Below are 14,780 nucleotides of genomic sequence, written 5' to 3' on the forward strand. Positions count from 1 at the left end.
ATCTTCAAAACTGAGTCGTGAATCTAGGAGGACGCCCAGATTGCGTGCTTTATCAATGGGAGGTAACATCTCTCCTCCTATAGTCAGAGATGGAACCTCTTGGACTAAACGAGATGACGGTATGTACAGCCACTCAGTCTTGGCCGGGTTGAGTCGAAGCCTGTTTTCTCCCATCCAAATCTGTACCGCTTCCAGACAACGGGACATCACATCGAGGGCATCACTGGGTTGGTTCGGGGTGGAGATGAATAGCTGGGTATCATCAGCATATTGATGATATTTCACCCCGAAGCTACGGATGATCTCTCCCAGCGGCTTCATATAGATGTTGAACAGGAGGGGCGAGAGCACCGAACCCTGAGGCACTCCACAATTAAGAGGCCTAGGGCTTGACCTCTGCCCTCCTGCCAACACCGTCTGCGAACGGTCCGAGAGGTAGGAGGAGAACCAACGCAGAACGGTGCCTCCCACTCCCAGCCCCTCAAGACGACGCAGTAAGATACCATGGTCGATGGTATCAAAAGCCGCTGATAGATCTAATAGGACCAGGACAGAAGAATAACCTCTATCTCGGGCCCGCCAGAGATCATTCACCAGCGCGACCAATGCCGTCTCCGTGCTGTGCCCCGGTCTGAAACCCGATTGGTACGGATCTAGATATTCAGCTTCCTCCAGGTTCAAAGGGAGCTGTCGTGCCACCACGCTCTCAACGACCTTCGCAAGGAAGCGAAGGTTGGAGACAGGACGGAAGTTGTTTAAAACAGCTGGGTCCAGTGCCGGTTTCTTGAGGAGGGGCCTTACCACCGCCTCTTTCAAGGCAGCAGGGAAGTACCCTTCACTCAGTGAGGCATTGATAACTGCTAGGAGCCAGCCTCGTGTAACCTCCCGAGAAGCATAGACTAGCCAGGAGGGACACGGGTCCAACAAACATGTGGCGGCACTTAGTTTCCCCATGAAACTACACATATATATACACACACACACACACACACACACACACACACACACACACACACACACACACACACACACACACACACACACACACACACACACACACACACACACACACACACACACACACACACACACACACACACACACACACACACACACATATATATATATATATATATATATATATATATATATATATATATATATATATATATATATATATATATATATATATATATATATATATATATATATATATATATATATATATATATATATATATATATATATATATATATATATATATATATATATATATATATATGCGACCATTCACGCTCACGCGAGGCGAGTAAGAAACAGAAGAGCTCGTCTTACAGAATGTGACCATAGGAGCTCGTGGAAGAAGGCGGGAAAAGAGGACGGGGAAATGGGAGGAAGCTAAGCGATCCCACGCTTCCAGCTTTTCTTTTATGGCTTGGGGTGGGGGGTGGGGAGGGAAGCCAAGGCAAGTCCAAGCCTTGCGATAGGGTAGCTTTCTTCTCAACCATCTATTGATTGGTCGGTTCCCCATTCTAGCGAGCGTGTCCCCCTCCTCTCTTTCCTTCGCAGCCCCGGCGGGGTTTAAAACTTGTAGCGCGTCCCGCCGCCTCTCGCCCTTGAGGTGACTCGAGAAAGCGCGGGATCATGAGAGGGCTGAGTTTGTGGGCGCTGCTGGCGCTGCTGGCGCCGGGGGGCTGCTCCCCTCGCGAGGGCTTCCTCTTCCCTTTCGGCTTGGCTCGGGGCGACGAGGCGTTGGAAGCGGGGGACGATGTCAGCTCCGCGCCTCTCTTGCTCGACACGCCGCTGCACTTCTACGGCTCTAGCGTCCACTCCCTCTATGTAAGTGCCCGGGAGGTGAAGGGAAGGGATCGGGCTGGAGAGAGAGAGAGAGAGAGAGAGAGCGAGAGAGCTGGAAGAGGAAGGGAAGGAGGGGCCACGGCGAATGGATTCGGGCAAGGACGAGATCCTGATCGGTTTGTGTGTGCTGGGGGGGGGGGGGAGGAGGGTCCTGGAATGTGATTTCCAAACAAGGAGCGCGTCAGGATGGTGAAAGGAGGGGGGAAAAGAGTGAACCGGAGTTGCTGTCACTACGTGTGGAAGTGTCTGCTGCTGCTGCTGCTGCTCGGGCCGGCAGCCAAGGAGGAGGAAGCTTGCTCTGATAAGCGGCTGCTTCATCCCTAAAAGGGAGAATTGCTGGCTTGGATGAAAGCATCAGGCTAGAAACTAGGAAGCTGAATTCTTGTCCCGCTTTGGGCCGAAGCCAACTTGGTGATCCTGGGCAGTCACTTTGCTAGTCAGCCCTAGCCAGCAGACGGTGCCAAACCCACTGCTGAAAAACCGTTCCAAGAAAACTGCAGGGACAAGTCCCAGGAGGTTTCCAGGAGTCAAAAAAAAAACCCTGACTTGAAACTGAAAAGTCTGAGAAATTGAAATCTTCCAAGCTATCTTCCAGAAAGCTAGATAGATAGATGATTCCTCAACTCAAGAGAGACTTTTCCTTTGCTTGTTCCTTGAGTGAGATTCTCTTGATCCTGCATGACTGCAGTTTGGATTGTGCCTTAGGCAAGGCACTCTGTCTGTGTTCAGGGCAATGTTATTCTTCCATCTGAAATTGATTGTAATTCTGCACAAAACCTGGAGTATGGATTTGTAAATAAGCATTCCTAATAAAGAACAGACTTGTACATTCCTTGTAGTTATCCTCCATCAGGCTATTCTAAACTGAATGGTGTCTCCTGAATTTGTGTGAACCTGGGATGATCTGATATAAGTGGAGTCTTTTCTATAAAATGTCAATGCCCGAGAAGTTGCATGGGATATTCGGAAGAAGAAATTATGCAGGAGGAGGAAAGCAAGGAGATGTTTTGGGTGCGGTGGGAAAGATTTGTTCGGAGTTGTTTTGGCAATTAGGATAGACTCTTACTAATTCCAAACAAAATAGAAAGCAGATGGTCTTTGTTTTTTTCCAAGATTCACAATCCTAACTAGAAAAGACATTGTTACCATCATTTCAGCTGTGAATCCACTGGACTTGCAGGTCATGCAAATGAAATAATGATCATGCATGTCAGGCCAAAAAAGCAGACCTTGTTCTGTTCTAAATATTTACATTCCTTTCTTAGTACTGTTCAAGCCACGGATCTAATCCATGATTATTCTTTCACATTGATTACTGGTTTGATTTGATCTGATCTTGGTTTTTCTCAGCATGGTAGGGATTGGAACAAGGATACGGTTAGGTCATCTTGCTTTTCTTATGGTACTTAAAACTATGCATTGAACGTTTTCAGCATATGTGGGTTGTGTTACATTCGGGCACATTCTGATCTCGTTCAAACAGCCAAATCCCATAAAATGCTTTCAACAGTGTGGTAACACCTATTGACTGTGACTGTTCTTGAAAAACTTAAGCAGAGATGCACCTGGTTAATATTTGGATGGGAAGCCATTAGGAAATACTGGGTTTGTAGGCTGGAGTTGAAAAAAAATCCCTAGAACTAGTTAAGCTCTTTCCATATGGCTGCCATATGGATATATTGCTGAAGTCCCCAGAAATTCAGCTTGATGATAAGGAAACTTTACAGTAGCAAGAAATGAAAGGCATTTATTCAGAGGTTGTGTATGTCATTTTCATAAAGCTGTGTCATTCATTCATTCATTTTTGGACGAAATCTTCAGGAAATCTAAGGTTTACATCAGAGGTGTCAAACACTGGCAACTTTAAGACTTCTGGACCTCAACTCCAGAATTTCCCAGCCAGCCATTCTAGTTGGGAAATTCTGGGAGTTGAAGTCCACAAGTCTTAAAGTTGCCAAGGTTAGACACCCTTGGTTACACTATTCTCTTCAAAGTAGTTTGGTAGACCCAACATGCCTGTATATAAGTTAAATGTATCAGCTCCTCCTCTACTGGGAAGACTGTTAATCTTCCCAGTAGAGGAGGGGGCTGATACATTATATATACCAGTCAAGACAGGGAAATGTTTTTTGTTTTTTACGATAGTGGTTGCATTGCAGTTGAAGAATTATCTGCCAGAATTTGCTCACCAAGCATTTTCAGTACTGTCTTTTATATGCCATCAGATGAAGAATTCTTTTTTGCCTTACATTTCAATTGTTGAGGCTTTATGTTATTCCACATTTTCATGTTGATTTATATTCCTAAATTATTCTTGGTTCTTTGAGTCCCTGTAATTTTATGAGATATGCTGAACATTTATAAATCTGTTTTTTTAAATCTAGAAAGATTTAGAAAAAGCATATAAAATTATTGCAGGTCACAACATTGCTGTAAAGTTACCGGTACTACACAAAATGTAGATACTGCACTGATATACAATGAAGCTGCTGGAACCTGCAATGAGCATTTCCTGGGGTAGAAGCTGCCTTATGTACAAATGAAACAGCTGTTTGGCTTTAAGACCATAGAGCACTTTGCCAGGATCCATTAATTCCAAAAGACAGGAGGAAGGAATAACAATTTAAAGGGTATACAAATCATTTACATCTTTTTTCTGGTGGTAATTTATCAGCTGTTGTGTACAGCTTCATTCTTGTTTCAACAAAGATTCTAATCTGGCTAAGCTGTATCTTAGAGTCTTCTGCTAAGTGTAGACAAGCTAAATTTTGAAAATATCAGGGTGTGATTTACTCTTGATACTAGTTGGGGAGTCTCACAAAATGTTCTCCTGTTGTTTAGTGGGAAACACAAGCAGGATAATGTTGTTGAACTTGGAAGACCTACTTGGGAGTTTCTATAGCATGTGATTGATAATTTTGGGCCACACAATGCTGGGCTAGAGGGACCTTTCATTTCATTGAATATAATTCTGATGTTTGTGAGTAATGATTTTCAATCCACATGTAAGCAGACAGCAACAACTAAAATCTCAGCTTTGGGTTTCTCTCCTGTGTACTACTTAGTTTGCATGAGATACAATCAGACCAAAGCATTTATTAAACAGAGTATAGCAGACATAGTGCACCAAATGGACCTAGCTAGTACCCGAAATTCTATTTATTGTGAATCCAACTTTGTCTCCCTTTTGGCACACCTTATTAAACTCAAAATGCCTAAACACTGAAGGGCCTTTACTCTGGCATAGTGTCATGCCCTCCCCTCAAGATGTGGTCAAAGACCAATACAGAAAGATTCCTTACCCAGAGAGAGAATGTTCCTGAGGCTCTGGACAGACAGAAACAACTGAGTATGTGCTCCTCCAGTGCATGTATTGCTGAGAAATTCATCCTAGCTTCATCTCACCATTACTGCATAAATACTTAGGCTGTATGGGACAATTTTATGCCATCCTGCTGCTTTCAGCTCCTGCACACCTAGCAGTTTGAAAGCATGCAAATGCAAGTAGATTAATAGGTACCACTTCTGTGGGAAAGTAACAATGTTCTGTGTGTCTTTGGTGTATAGCCTTGCTGGCCACATGACCATGGAATGGTCTTCGGAGAACACTGGCTTCCTTGGCCAAGAAACAGAGAAAAGCACTGTGCCCTAGAGTTGGACACAACTGATGGATACTACTACTGCTACAACATACAGTGTTGCAAGGGTCTGTGCAGTATTGCTCAAAATTCATTCGATGATGACCTGTGCTATAAACTAAATTTAATGAGCACCTAGTTTTCCATATTAAGAATATTCTGTAACCTGCAAGCCACATTTTAAGAATTGCTGTGCTACAACTGCAAGATGCATATCCATGTATAGAGGAACAGTGCTGAACTAATTAATTAATTAATCAATCATAGCCAATCAAGTATCCTGTTCGATATTTCTCAAAGTCCAACTCCGGCCAACTCTGCTGGATGATCCTTCAACAATATAATGCAGGAGATAATAACCTCCTTTGCAGGTTATTGGGGAGGTCCACCATTTGATCCTCCTCACGTTCTCTAGCCAGAGCCACCACCTAGGCCCACTTAGCAGTCAGCTAGCCAGAGTCTGCTCACCACCTCACTTTTGCAGTGGTTTTGCTCCAATCTTCAGAGAATGTTGACTGCTAAGTTGCCTCTTCTGTATTAGCTATATGAGATTTAGATCATCAGGTGTCATCAATACGGATTTCCCTCCCTATCCAAGAGATCCAGGAGTCAATGTCAAATACTGGACAATTGTGTGTTGTGAACTGGCACTGAACCAGTAATGTGAAGCTGACTCCTGCAAAGAGGGGGTTCTGTAAATTTGTACTTCCCAGGTATTGGTATTGGGTAAATATCCCGTTCTGAATGGTATTCTTATTTAGGACAAGTACAAGGAAATTTTAGTTGATTCATCTTGTTTCTGAAGGTTCCTATACATGAATAATCTGGCTACACTAATTTTTCCTAATTAAGAGCTTCCATTTTATTACTGTAGTAGTAATAATACAATTAACAATTTATCTTCTAGATTATGTGTTATGTGAAACTGCCCTTGAGGATTACACTAAAAGAAGCCAGTGCAGAATATAGCAGCTGGATACTCTCAGGATTAACTCATAAAACATAGATTCTAAAGGAGGTGATTGCACTGCAGCAAGTTCAGGATTTCACAGATGACATGTAAAGCACTGAATGAATTATGTTCTCGATTCTTGAGAGAATGCAGTTCTCTGTCTGCACATGCCTGTCCTGCTCCCTCCTATATTAAGATGTATTGAAGAGGCTCATTTATTTGGGCCACTATTGGGAATCATAAATTACAGAGGGACACAGGAAGATAACAGATATGGAATATATTTATTTATTATTTATTATTTATTAAATTTTTATACCGCCCTTCTCCCGAAGGACTCAGGGCGGTGTATAAGGCAATAAATATCAAAAATGTAAATACAAAAGTTGAAAAAGAGATTAAAAAGAATTAAATAATTATGCCCAAGAATACAATACTAAAAATGTGTTAAAACTTGTTTAAATCCAACCCCAAACCCATCAGACCAGGCCAGATTGTTCAAATAGATAAGTTTTTAAATCACGCCGGAAGGAGCGCAGGTCGGGGGCCATCCGGAGCTCAACCGGAAGGCGGTTCCACAGGTCTGGTGCGCCCACAGAGAACGCCCTCCCCCTGGGGGCCACCAATCGACATTCTTTGATCGGAGGCACCCTGAGGAGGCCCTCTCTGTGGGAGCGCACTGGACGGAGGGAAGTTGATGCCGGCAGCAGGTGCTGTATTATACTGTATTTGTTCTGAGTAAATCTTCTGCTTTATTCCTATTGGTCACTAATATAAAGTAGAATTTTCTAGAAGCCTTCCTCAGAAATCACTCCAGTGAAAACTTCTTGGGATCACTTATATTTTCTACAAAAGTAATACTGTGTATTAGAATTGGTCTTTGGGTCAACAAATTTTAGAAAATCTATTCAGAATACCGGGTAATTGTTTTTCATTGTCATTGGAATTAAGTGGGACAATGGATATCATTACAAACCAACATTCATTCCAGAACAAGTTGTCAGTATATGGCAATATTTTATTTAGTTGTTAATACATTAAATAACTATCCATCTCTAAAGCCCCTGCTCTGGAAATGCTGGTATTCATGGAAAATGCAGATGAAGGGGGGAGTTCATTTCTCTGTTTAAAGGGATATCATTGTATTCAACTAAACAGATTTTGAAAGCATTATATATTTCAAAATGTCACCTGCACTTTCAGCTATATTAACATTTTATAAGAATCTGTTCATTGTGAAAACAAACAGGAAACTGCTGTGCACTGAACGAGATAGCTGACCCATATAATCACTGTTATTTGTTCTGGTAAGCAGTAACTCTTCACAATTTGAGATAAAAACCTCTCTCCATTCTGCCTGCCCTGATTCTTGCACGCTTTTTAATTGCCAAGTTTTAATTACAAGTTCTGCTGTATACAAAGTTATGGCCCTTCTGCTATAACCAAAGCTGCCATAGCTTCTTGGTATTACAGTAATGGGATGTGGCTCATGTATATAGTAATGTCCCTGTACTGTGTGAGATGATTGACATTCATATGAAGAATATCCTTGTTTGAAACACTGGACTTTCCCCCTTTCCCTCTTTATCCTCTTGCTGCTTTTTACAAATTCTTCTAGCTAACTGAGGCAGAACTATGCATAATGTCTGCAAGAGATGTTTTTACTTATAAATGTAACTTACAGTACTGCTTAAAAGTTTATGAACCCTTTGAATGTTCAATATTTCTGCATAAATATGACCTAAAATGTGACCTGTTTTCTACACAAGCCCTAAAACTAGAGCACCCAATAAACAAATCAAAAACATCATATTTGTCCATTTATTTATTGAGGAAAATGATCCAGGAAACAACTTGAAGACTGGCAGGGTTGGCGCCATAAAGATATTAAAGATAATGTTGTTCCATAATGCAGAGACATCAACAAATGAGACATACTTCACATCTATGAACATGATACAAAATGGAATGAGATAAATGTGAACATCTGTAGTTTGATTGGTTGTGCATTAAGATGAATTTAAATCGATTAGGATCAAATCCAATTTATTACTCATCACATTGTTCTTTCAGGCCAGAAAAAAATGCAGCTGCTTTATTGCTTCAAAAGAAGCTGCTCACTTATTAAGAAATACCCTTTTCAAAAATTTTGAAGAGCCTTCAAAATATGTTTATTTGTTTGTTTATTTTTACTTATTAAATTTATTGACCACCCATCTTATTACAATGCAACTCTGACCGGCTTACAATGTTAAAAAAAAAATAAAACTACAAAACCTATACACAAAGCAAATAAATACTATAAAAATGCAAGTACTCAATGTCTGTAAGTACATGAATAATAACTGCTAAAATCACGATTGTATCTTTGTGATTGTAAAATTAAGTTTCAATATCTTAGTTCTTTTTGTGCTGCAGAATTTGTGTTTGTGGCCCGGGTACAGCATTTTTATTTATTTATTTTGTTTTTGGCACCAAGGGCTCTGGGTGGACCACTATATAAAGCAGAAATCAGATAACAGCAGCATATATTTAAAAAATACAATAAGAGAAATGACACATAAAATTGTGACTTTCTAAACATTATAGTTGGGTCTTTCATTGTTCCATATGATCTCTTTCCACATCAGTGAATACCGTATTCTTTGGAAGAATCAGATTGAGGCATTTGACCAGTGACAGCACTTAGATTTTGGCAGTAGAAAACTTTGATAGTTATTTTCTTATCAGAAGCAAATTCTGCAATAGCAAATCTCATTTCAAAGCACAATTATTCTTTTGTGGCTAATCAGTACCTGATGATGAATAGGCAGAAGTTAATGTTTCAGTCTTTAACTTTGATAAAACATAGTATTATATTAATGTTCTTGTTTTTGAGTCATATCTGATGAAGAGATGGATGAATAGTAATTATTTTAGCTATAGTAGTTTACACAATTAGAGCAAATTCTTAAATGTTTATTTGGTGGCATAAAGTTATCTGTTTTACAACATGTCAAATACTCTATTTCTGAGTTTTTATTATTTAATTAACTTGAATAAATTTTGTGATTTTGGATTAAATGATTAGACAATTTGAGGAAGTTATATATTTAAGGGAAAATATGATCTTCTGAGGTGTTATGAATAATTGACAAGCTAATTCTGGAGCTGAGGGATCTATTTATTCCTATCTTCAATTTGAATTTAAGACATCATTGCAAAATTCCCTTATGATGTCACTTCAACAATATGATCCCATCATAAATCAGCTAGAAATGTGTAACAACAAGTGTTTCTGTTACTTACTAAATATTTCTGCTCACTGATATCAGTGTTTTTAGAATGCTTTTTATAAATATCCTTGAATCAAAAATTCTGGTCTTTGAAAGATTTACCATTGGTTATCTTACCAGACAACCTAACTGGTTTTTATCTGTTTGCATCCTGTATATATTTATCCAGAAACATTACAGCTGCATCTGTTTGAGAAGGTTCTTCTCAGCCCTTCTGGGAAAGTATGACTATAGCAATTATCTTATCTTGACAAGGAAATGCCGGAGTTGTAAAGTAAATAGCAAATACGGAATCTGTTCTGTTTTCTTTTGACATCCTTGTAAGGTTTATGCCTCATAGCCAAGTAGCAGAATGTTGAAAAAACAACCCTGCTAAATTAACATCTATGGTGTGATATACACACGAGGCTAAGGAAAATAGTGGGATGGATTGTGTTGGGGGAGGTAGACATAGTGTGAGCCAGAGGTCCCCAACCTTTTGGGCACCAGGGACCGATTCCGTGGAGAAAAGTTTTTCCATGGACTGGAGAATATGTGGTTTTCTGTGCTGCCTGCATACCATGGATGGGGCTTTGCTTGTTTATGTGGACTGGTTGCTGACATGCTGCAGCCCGGTATTGGTACACTGACTGGGGGTTGGGGACTCCTGATGTGACATAATTATGCTAAGTCAAAATGTGATTTACAGTGCTTGGATTAGCACGTGCAGTGAATTCAGCCATTATTGTCTACAAATCTTGGTTTTTGTAGCTTAGCATGAAGTGTAAATCCATCTACATAACTTATGGTTTAGCATAGGGTGTGAAACTCAACCAGTACAATAATGTCATATCAAGTCACATTCTAAAAAGTGTACTACAAACAAATATCTTTTTACTTATTTTACTTATCTGGACCACCAGGAGGCGGTACATGACCAATTTTATCCTAAATTGGGACTTGTCAAATGTACCTAGGGACGCGGTGGCTCAGTGGGTTAGGACGCTGAGCTTGTCGATCAGAAGGTCGGCAGTTTGGCGGGTCAAATCCCGAGTGCCGCGTAACAGAGTGAGCGCCTGTTACTCGTCCCAGCTTCTGCCAACCTAGCAGTTCGAAAGCACGTAAAAATGCAAGTAGAAAAATAGGGACCGCTACGGTGGGAAGGTAACAGCGTTCCGTGCGCCTTTGGCGTCTAGTCATGCCGGCCACATGACCACGGAGACGTCCTTGGACGAGCGCTGGCTCTTCGGCTTTGAAACGGAGATGAGCACCGGCCCCTACAGTTGGAAACGACTAGCACGCATGTGCGGGGGAACCTTTACCTTTACCTTTAAATGTACCTAGCCAAATCTTTTCCCTGAACTGAGAACTAAAATTGGTGAATTATATACATTACACCATTATAATACTGTAGATATGAAAAAAGGAATGGGAAGAAATGGCATTTACAGTATTAACTACAACAAATATGGGAAGAATAACCTGATAGAGATTTCTCTTCCACTGGTCATGCTATTTAATAAAAATGAGTCGGTAGACACTTGTTAGTCAGTGCAGCACACAATTCTCCTAAGTGTGTGGAATTGCAGATTAACAAAATGAGGAGGGATTGAAGTTGTAATAGAACACTGAAGTGGTGGAGCAGACGGTGACATTCCAAGGTAAGCACGATAGGTAATCATATTAAATTTATACCTATATTTATTTTTAAAATAAAAGCAGTTCTTTGTAAGTAAAAAACCAGCACAACAAAGACCAGGGTTCCACTCTAACCAACAGGAAAGCATACAAAATAAAAAATGTAAAACTAGGGATTTCTGGGAAGAGAAGGGAACAATCACATCACATCAAAGCAAATGAAGGCGAGGATTGCTTTAGCAGGATGTGTCAAAAGGTTCTCAATGGTAGGTCAAATAAAATGCCAGTTGTGTCATGCAGTTGCTTAAAAAAACCCAAAAAATATTTTTAGGATTTGTTAACAGAAACATAGTGTCCATATCATGAATGCTTAAAATAATCAAGATGAATCAGAAATTCTTAACTCATAGACTCCACCCTTCCTTTCATACCTTTATAGCTGAACCTGAGAAGTCATAAGAGAAAGTCAAAAGAGAAACCATAAAAGTCTCTTTTAACTAAGACACTTTAAACTAAATAAATCAATTTATAATCTAGTACACGATGCAAAGTCCTCTGAAATTAAAGTTTCCCTCAAACATATTTCATATCTCCTTAAAGCTCAGAATTTTGTAATAACTGAAAAGCACTGGAGCTCCACTCTGATCAGATCAATGCTGAACTTTGCAGAATATAATTATTAACATTCTACTCTTAATTGCAATTGTATTAAAGGATTTTATTTAATTTGACTTAGAATAGATCCATACTGGTTTCTGTTATTTGAATCTAGCTATATATTTCCTAACTGCTCTATACATTTAATGCTATAAGTGAAGTTGCTACCTAAGATAGTATCATACAAAAAATAAAAATAAAAGTGTTGTTGAGTGTCATATCAACTAAATAAAAAAATCCATATTATGATAACCTTGTATCTTTATGCCAACCTGGAGAAAACATTAAGATGTACAAATGCTTTTGACTCCTTCATTAAAGAATGTTGTCTGAGTTACAGCAAAATGTGTCTGTTAAGGTCCTAAGTTTTAATCAATAATATCTCCAATGTTAAAACAAATAATAAGGGTGACAATGGGCACCCCTGCCTTTTACCCTTTTCAATGTTACATACTTCAGTCAAACTATTATTAACTATTATGCGGGCTGTTTGCTTTTGATATAATGCCCTGATTGGTTGTAAAAATTTATCCCCAAATTTCATTTTATCTAATACTTTCAACAAAAATTGCCAATCCAATTGATCAAAGGCTTTTTCAGCATCCAAGAAGATCAACGCTGCAGGGATCTGATTGTTTCTTTCCAAAAATTCCAACAAATCTACTACATGCCTCACATTGTTCTTCATTTGTCTACCACTTATAAACCCAGTTTGATCACCATGAATTACTTGTTGCAGTACCCTCATTAGTCTGTTAGCTAGAACTTTAGCAAATATCTTGTAGTCCGTGTTCAAAAGTGATATTGGCCTATAATTTTTTACTTGGGTGACATCCTGGTCTTCCTTTGGAATCAAAGAGATAAAAGCAGTTTTCCAAGACGGAGGTACCCCTCCTCCCATTTGAATTGTCTGAAACAATTCCCTTAATGGCTTCACCATCTCTAACTGTAAATTTTTGTAATACACAGCAGTCAATCCATCCGTACCTGGCGCTTTGCCCACTTTCAATTGTTTAATTGCTGAAAAAAATTCTTCCTCAGTTATCAATTAGTTCATCTCTTCGATGTTATGGTCCTAAGTTTTAATAAGGATTGCAGATATTCAAGTTAGGCTGTGCCAATGCTGTGATGGTTTCAGGCTGTATCTTGGACTGCCTTGAGAGCTCCAGCCCCAATGGGTGATCCCTTCATTTTGGAAAATACACAATCTGCCTATTATTCAAATCTAGCAAATACACAATTTTTTTAGATGTTTACATATTTATAAATGTATATAAAATACATTTTTATGTTTTCAAAATGGGAGGTAAGCATTGCTTGATTGCATTGTATTTGTGCATTTGCAACACATACTTTTTCTTTTAACTAGGTTCTTACTAATGGCATCATCGCAGTGAGTGAGCCATCAAGAGAAGATGAGTATCTTGGTCAATTTCCTCTTAGTTTTGGAGGTCTTGCTCCCTTTTACGCTGACTTGGATACTACAGGTGGACATGGAAATGTGTATTACAGGGAAGATTCTTCCCCTGAGATCCTCCAACGTGCTGCCAAGTACATCAAAAGGGGCTTTCCAAATGCTACCTTTGATCCAGAGAGTGTTGTCATTGTTACCTGGGATTCTGTGGCCCCTTATGTAGGATCTAGACAAGATGCTACTTTACAAGTGAAGGTAAGCGGGTGACAGCCTACCGCTGAAAAAAATGCATTCAATGACTGTATTTTTAATGCTGAAACTCTAGATTATTCTGTGCATGTTTACTGAGAATTAATTCCCATTGAAACCATCTGGTTTTATCTCCTAGCAAATAGATTTAGGAGTGCAGCCTTAAAGTGTAAATTTATACATATTTCTCTAGAAAATAAGGCTCTCTTCATCTAAATGTGTTTTAATTAATTTAATTTTAATTACAGTTTTATCCTGGCATTTGAATAATGTTTATTTTTTTATTCTTTTGAGATATTTTGGAAACAGAATAAAACAGTTTAATAAGTAATGACTGATGAAAGGGAGTTTGTTGATCTGAAAAGTGGACCTTGCATCTGGAGGCAAATGCTAGGATAAAGGAGAAATTTAATAAATAACTAGTTGGACTCATTAACCGTTTCTAGGGATAAATTCTAAGAATAACTAAAGAGACATGCTAAAAAAATACAATTGTAAAAATGACTCCTAGGCTAAAATTAGTCACATTAGGGTCTTAGGACATATTCATTTCTAAATTATATGACTTTGTGATATTAGAGAAATAGAGGTGAAACTCGAAAAATTAGAATATCGTGCAAAAGTTCATTTATTTCGGTAATGCAACTTAAAAGGGGAAACTAATATATGAGATAGACTCATTACATGCAAAGCAAGATAGTTTAAGCCGTGATTTGTCATAATTGTGATGATTATGGCTTACAGCTCATAAAAACCCCAAATCCATAATCTCAGCAAATTAGAATATTGTGAAAAGGTGCAATATTCTAGGCTCAAAGTGTCCCACTCTAATCAGCTAATTAAGCCATAACACCTGCAAAGGGTTCCTGAGTCTTTAAAGAGTCTCTCAGTCTGGTTCAGTAGGAATCACAATCATGGGGAAGACTGCTGACCTGACAGTTGTGCAGAAAACCATCACTGACACCCTCCATAAGGAGGGAAAGTCTCAAAAGGTAATTGCAAAAGAAGTTGGATGTTCCCAAAGTGCTGTATCAAAGCACATTAATAGAAAGTTATGTGGAAGGGAAAAGTGTGGAAGAAAAAGGTGCACAAGCAGCAGGGATGACCGCAGCCTGGAGAGG

General features: G+C 39.2%; 1 protein-coding gene across 1 annotated transcript; it reads left to right on the forward strand.

The window, feature by feature from the left end:
* Window positions 1–1,618: 1,618 nt before the first annotated feature.
* On the forward strand, window positions 1,619–13,665 carry LOC308679416 (nidogen-1-like; the record flags this gene model as incomplete). Its single annotated transcript, XM_081347028.1, has 2 exons — window positions 1,619–1,839; window positions 13,366–13,665. Coding segments are annotated over exons 1-2 (495 nt in total), but the record flags the coding sequence as incomplete, so codon positions are not given.
* Between the last annotated feature and the right edge of the window lie 1,115 nt (window positions 13,666–14,780).

This window comes from Vipera berus (genome assembly GCF_964194415.1).
Source record: "Vipera berus genome assembly, contig: HAP1_SCAFFOLD_493, whole genome shotgun sequence".
Lineage (NCBI taxonomy): Eukaryota > Metazoa > Chordata > Lepidosauria > Squamata > Viperidae > Vipera > Vipera berus.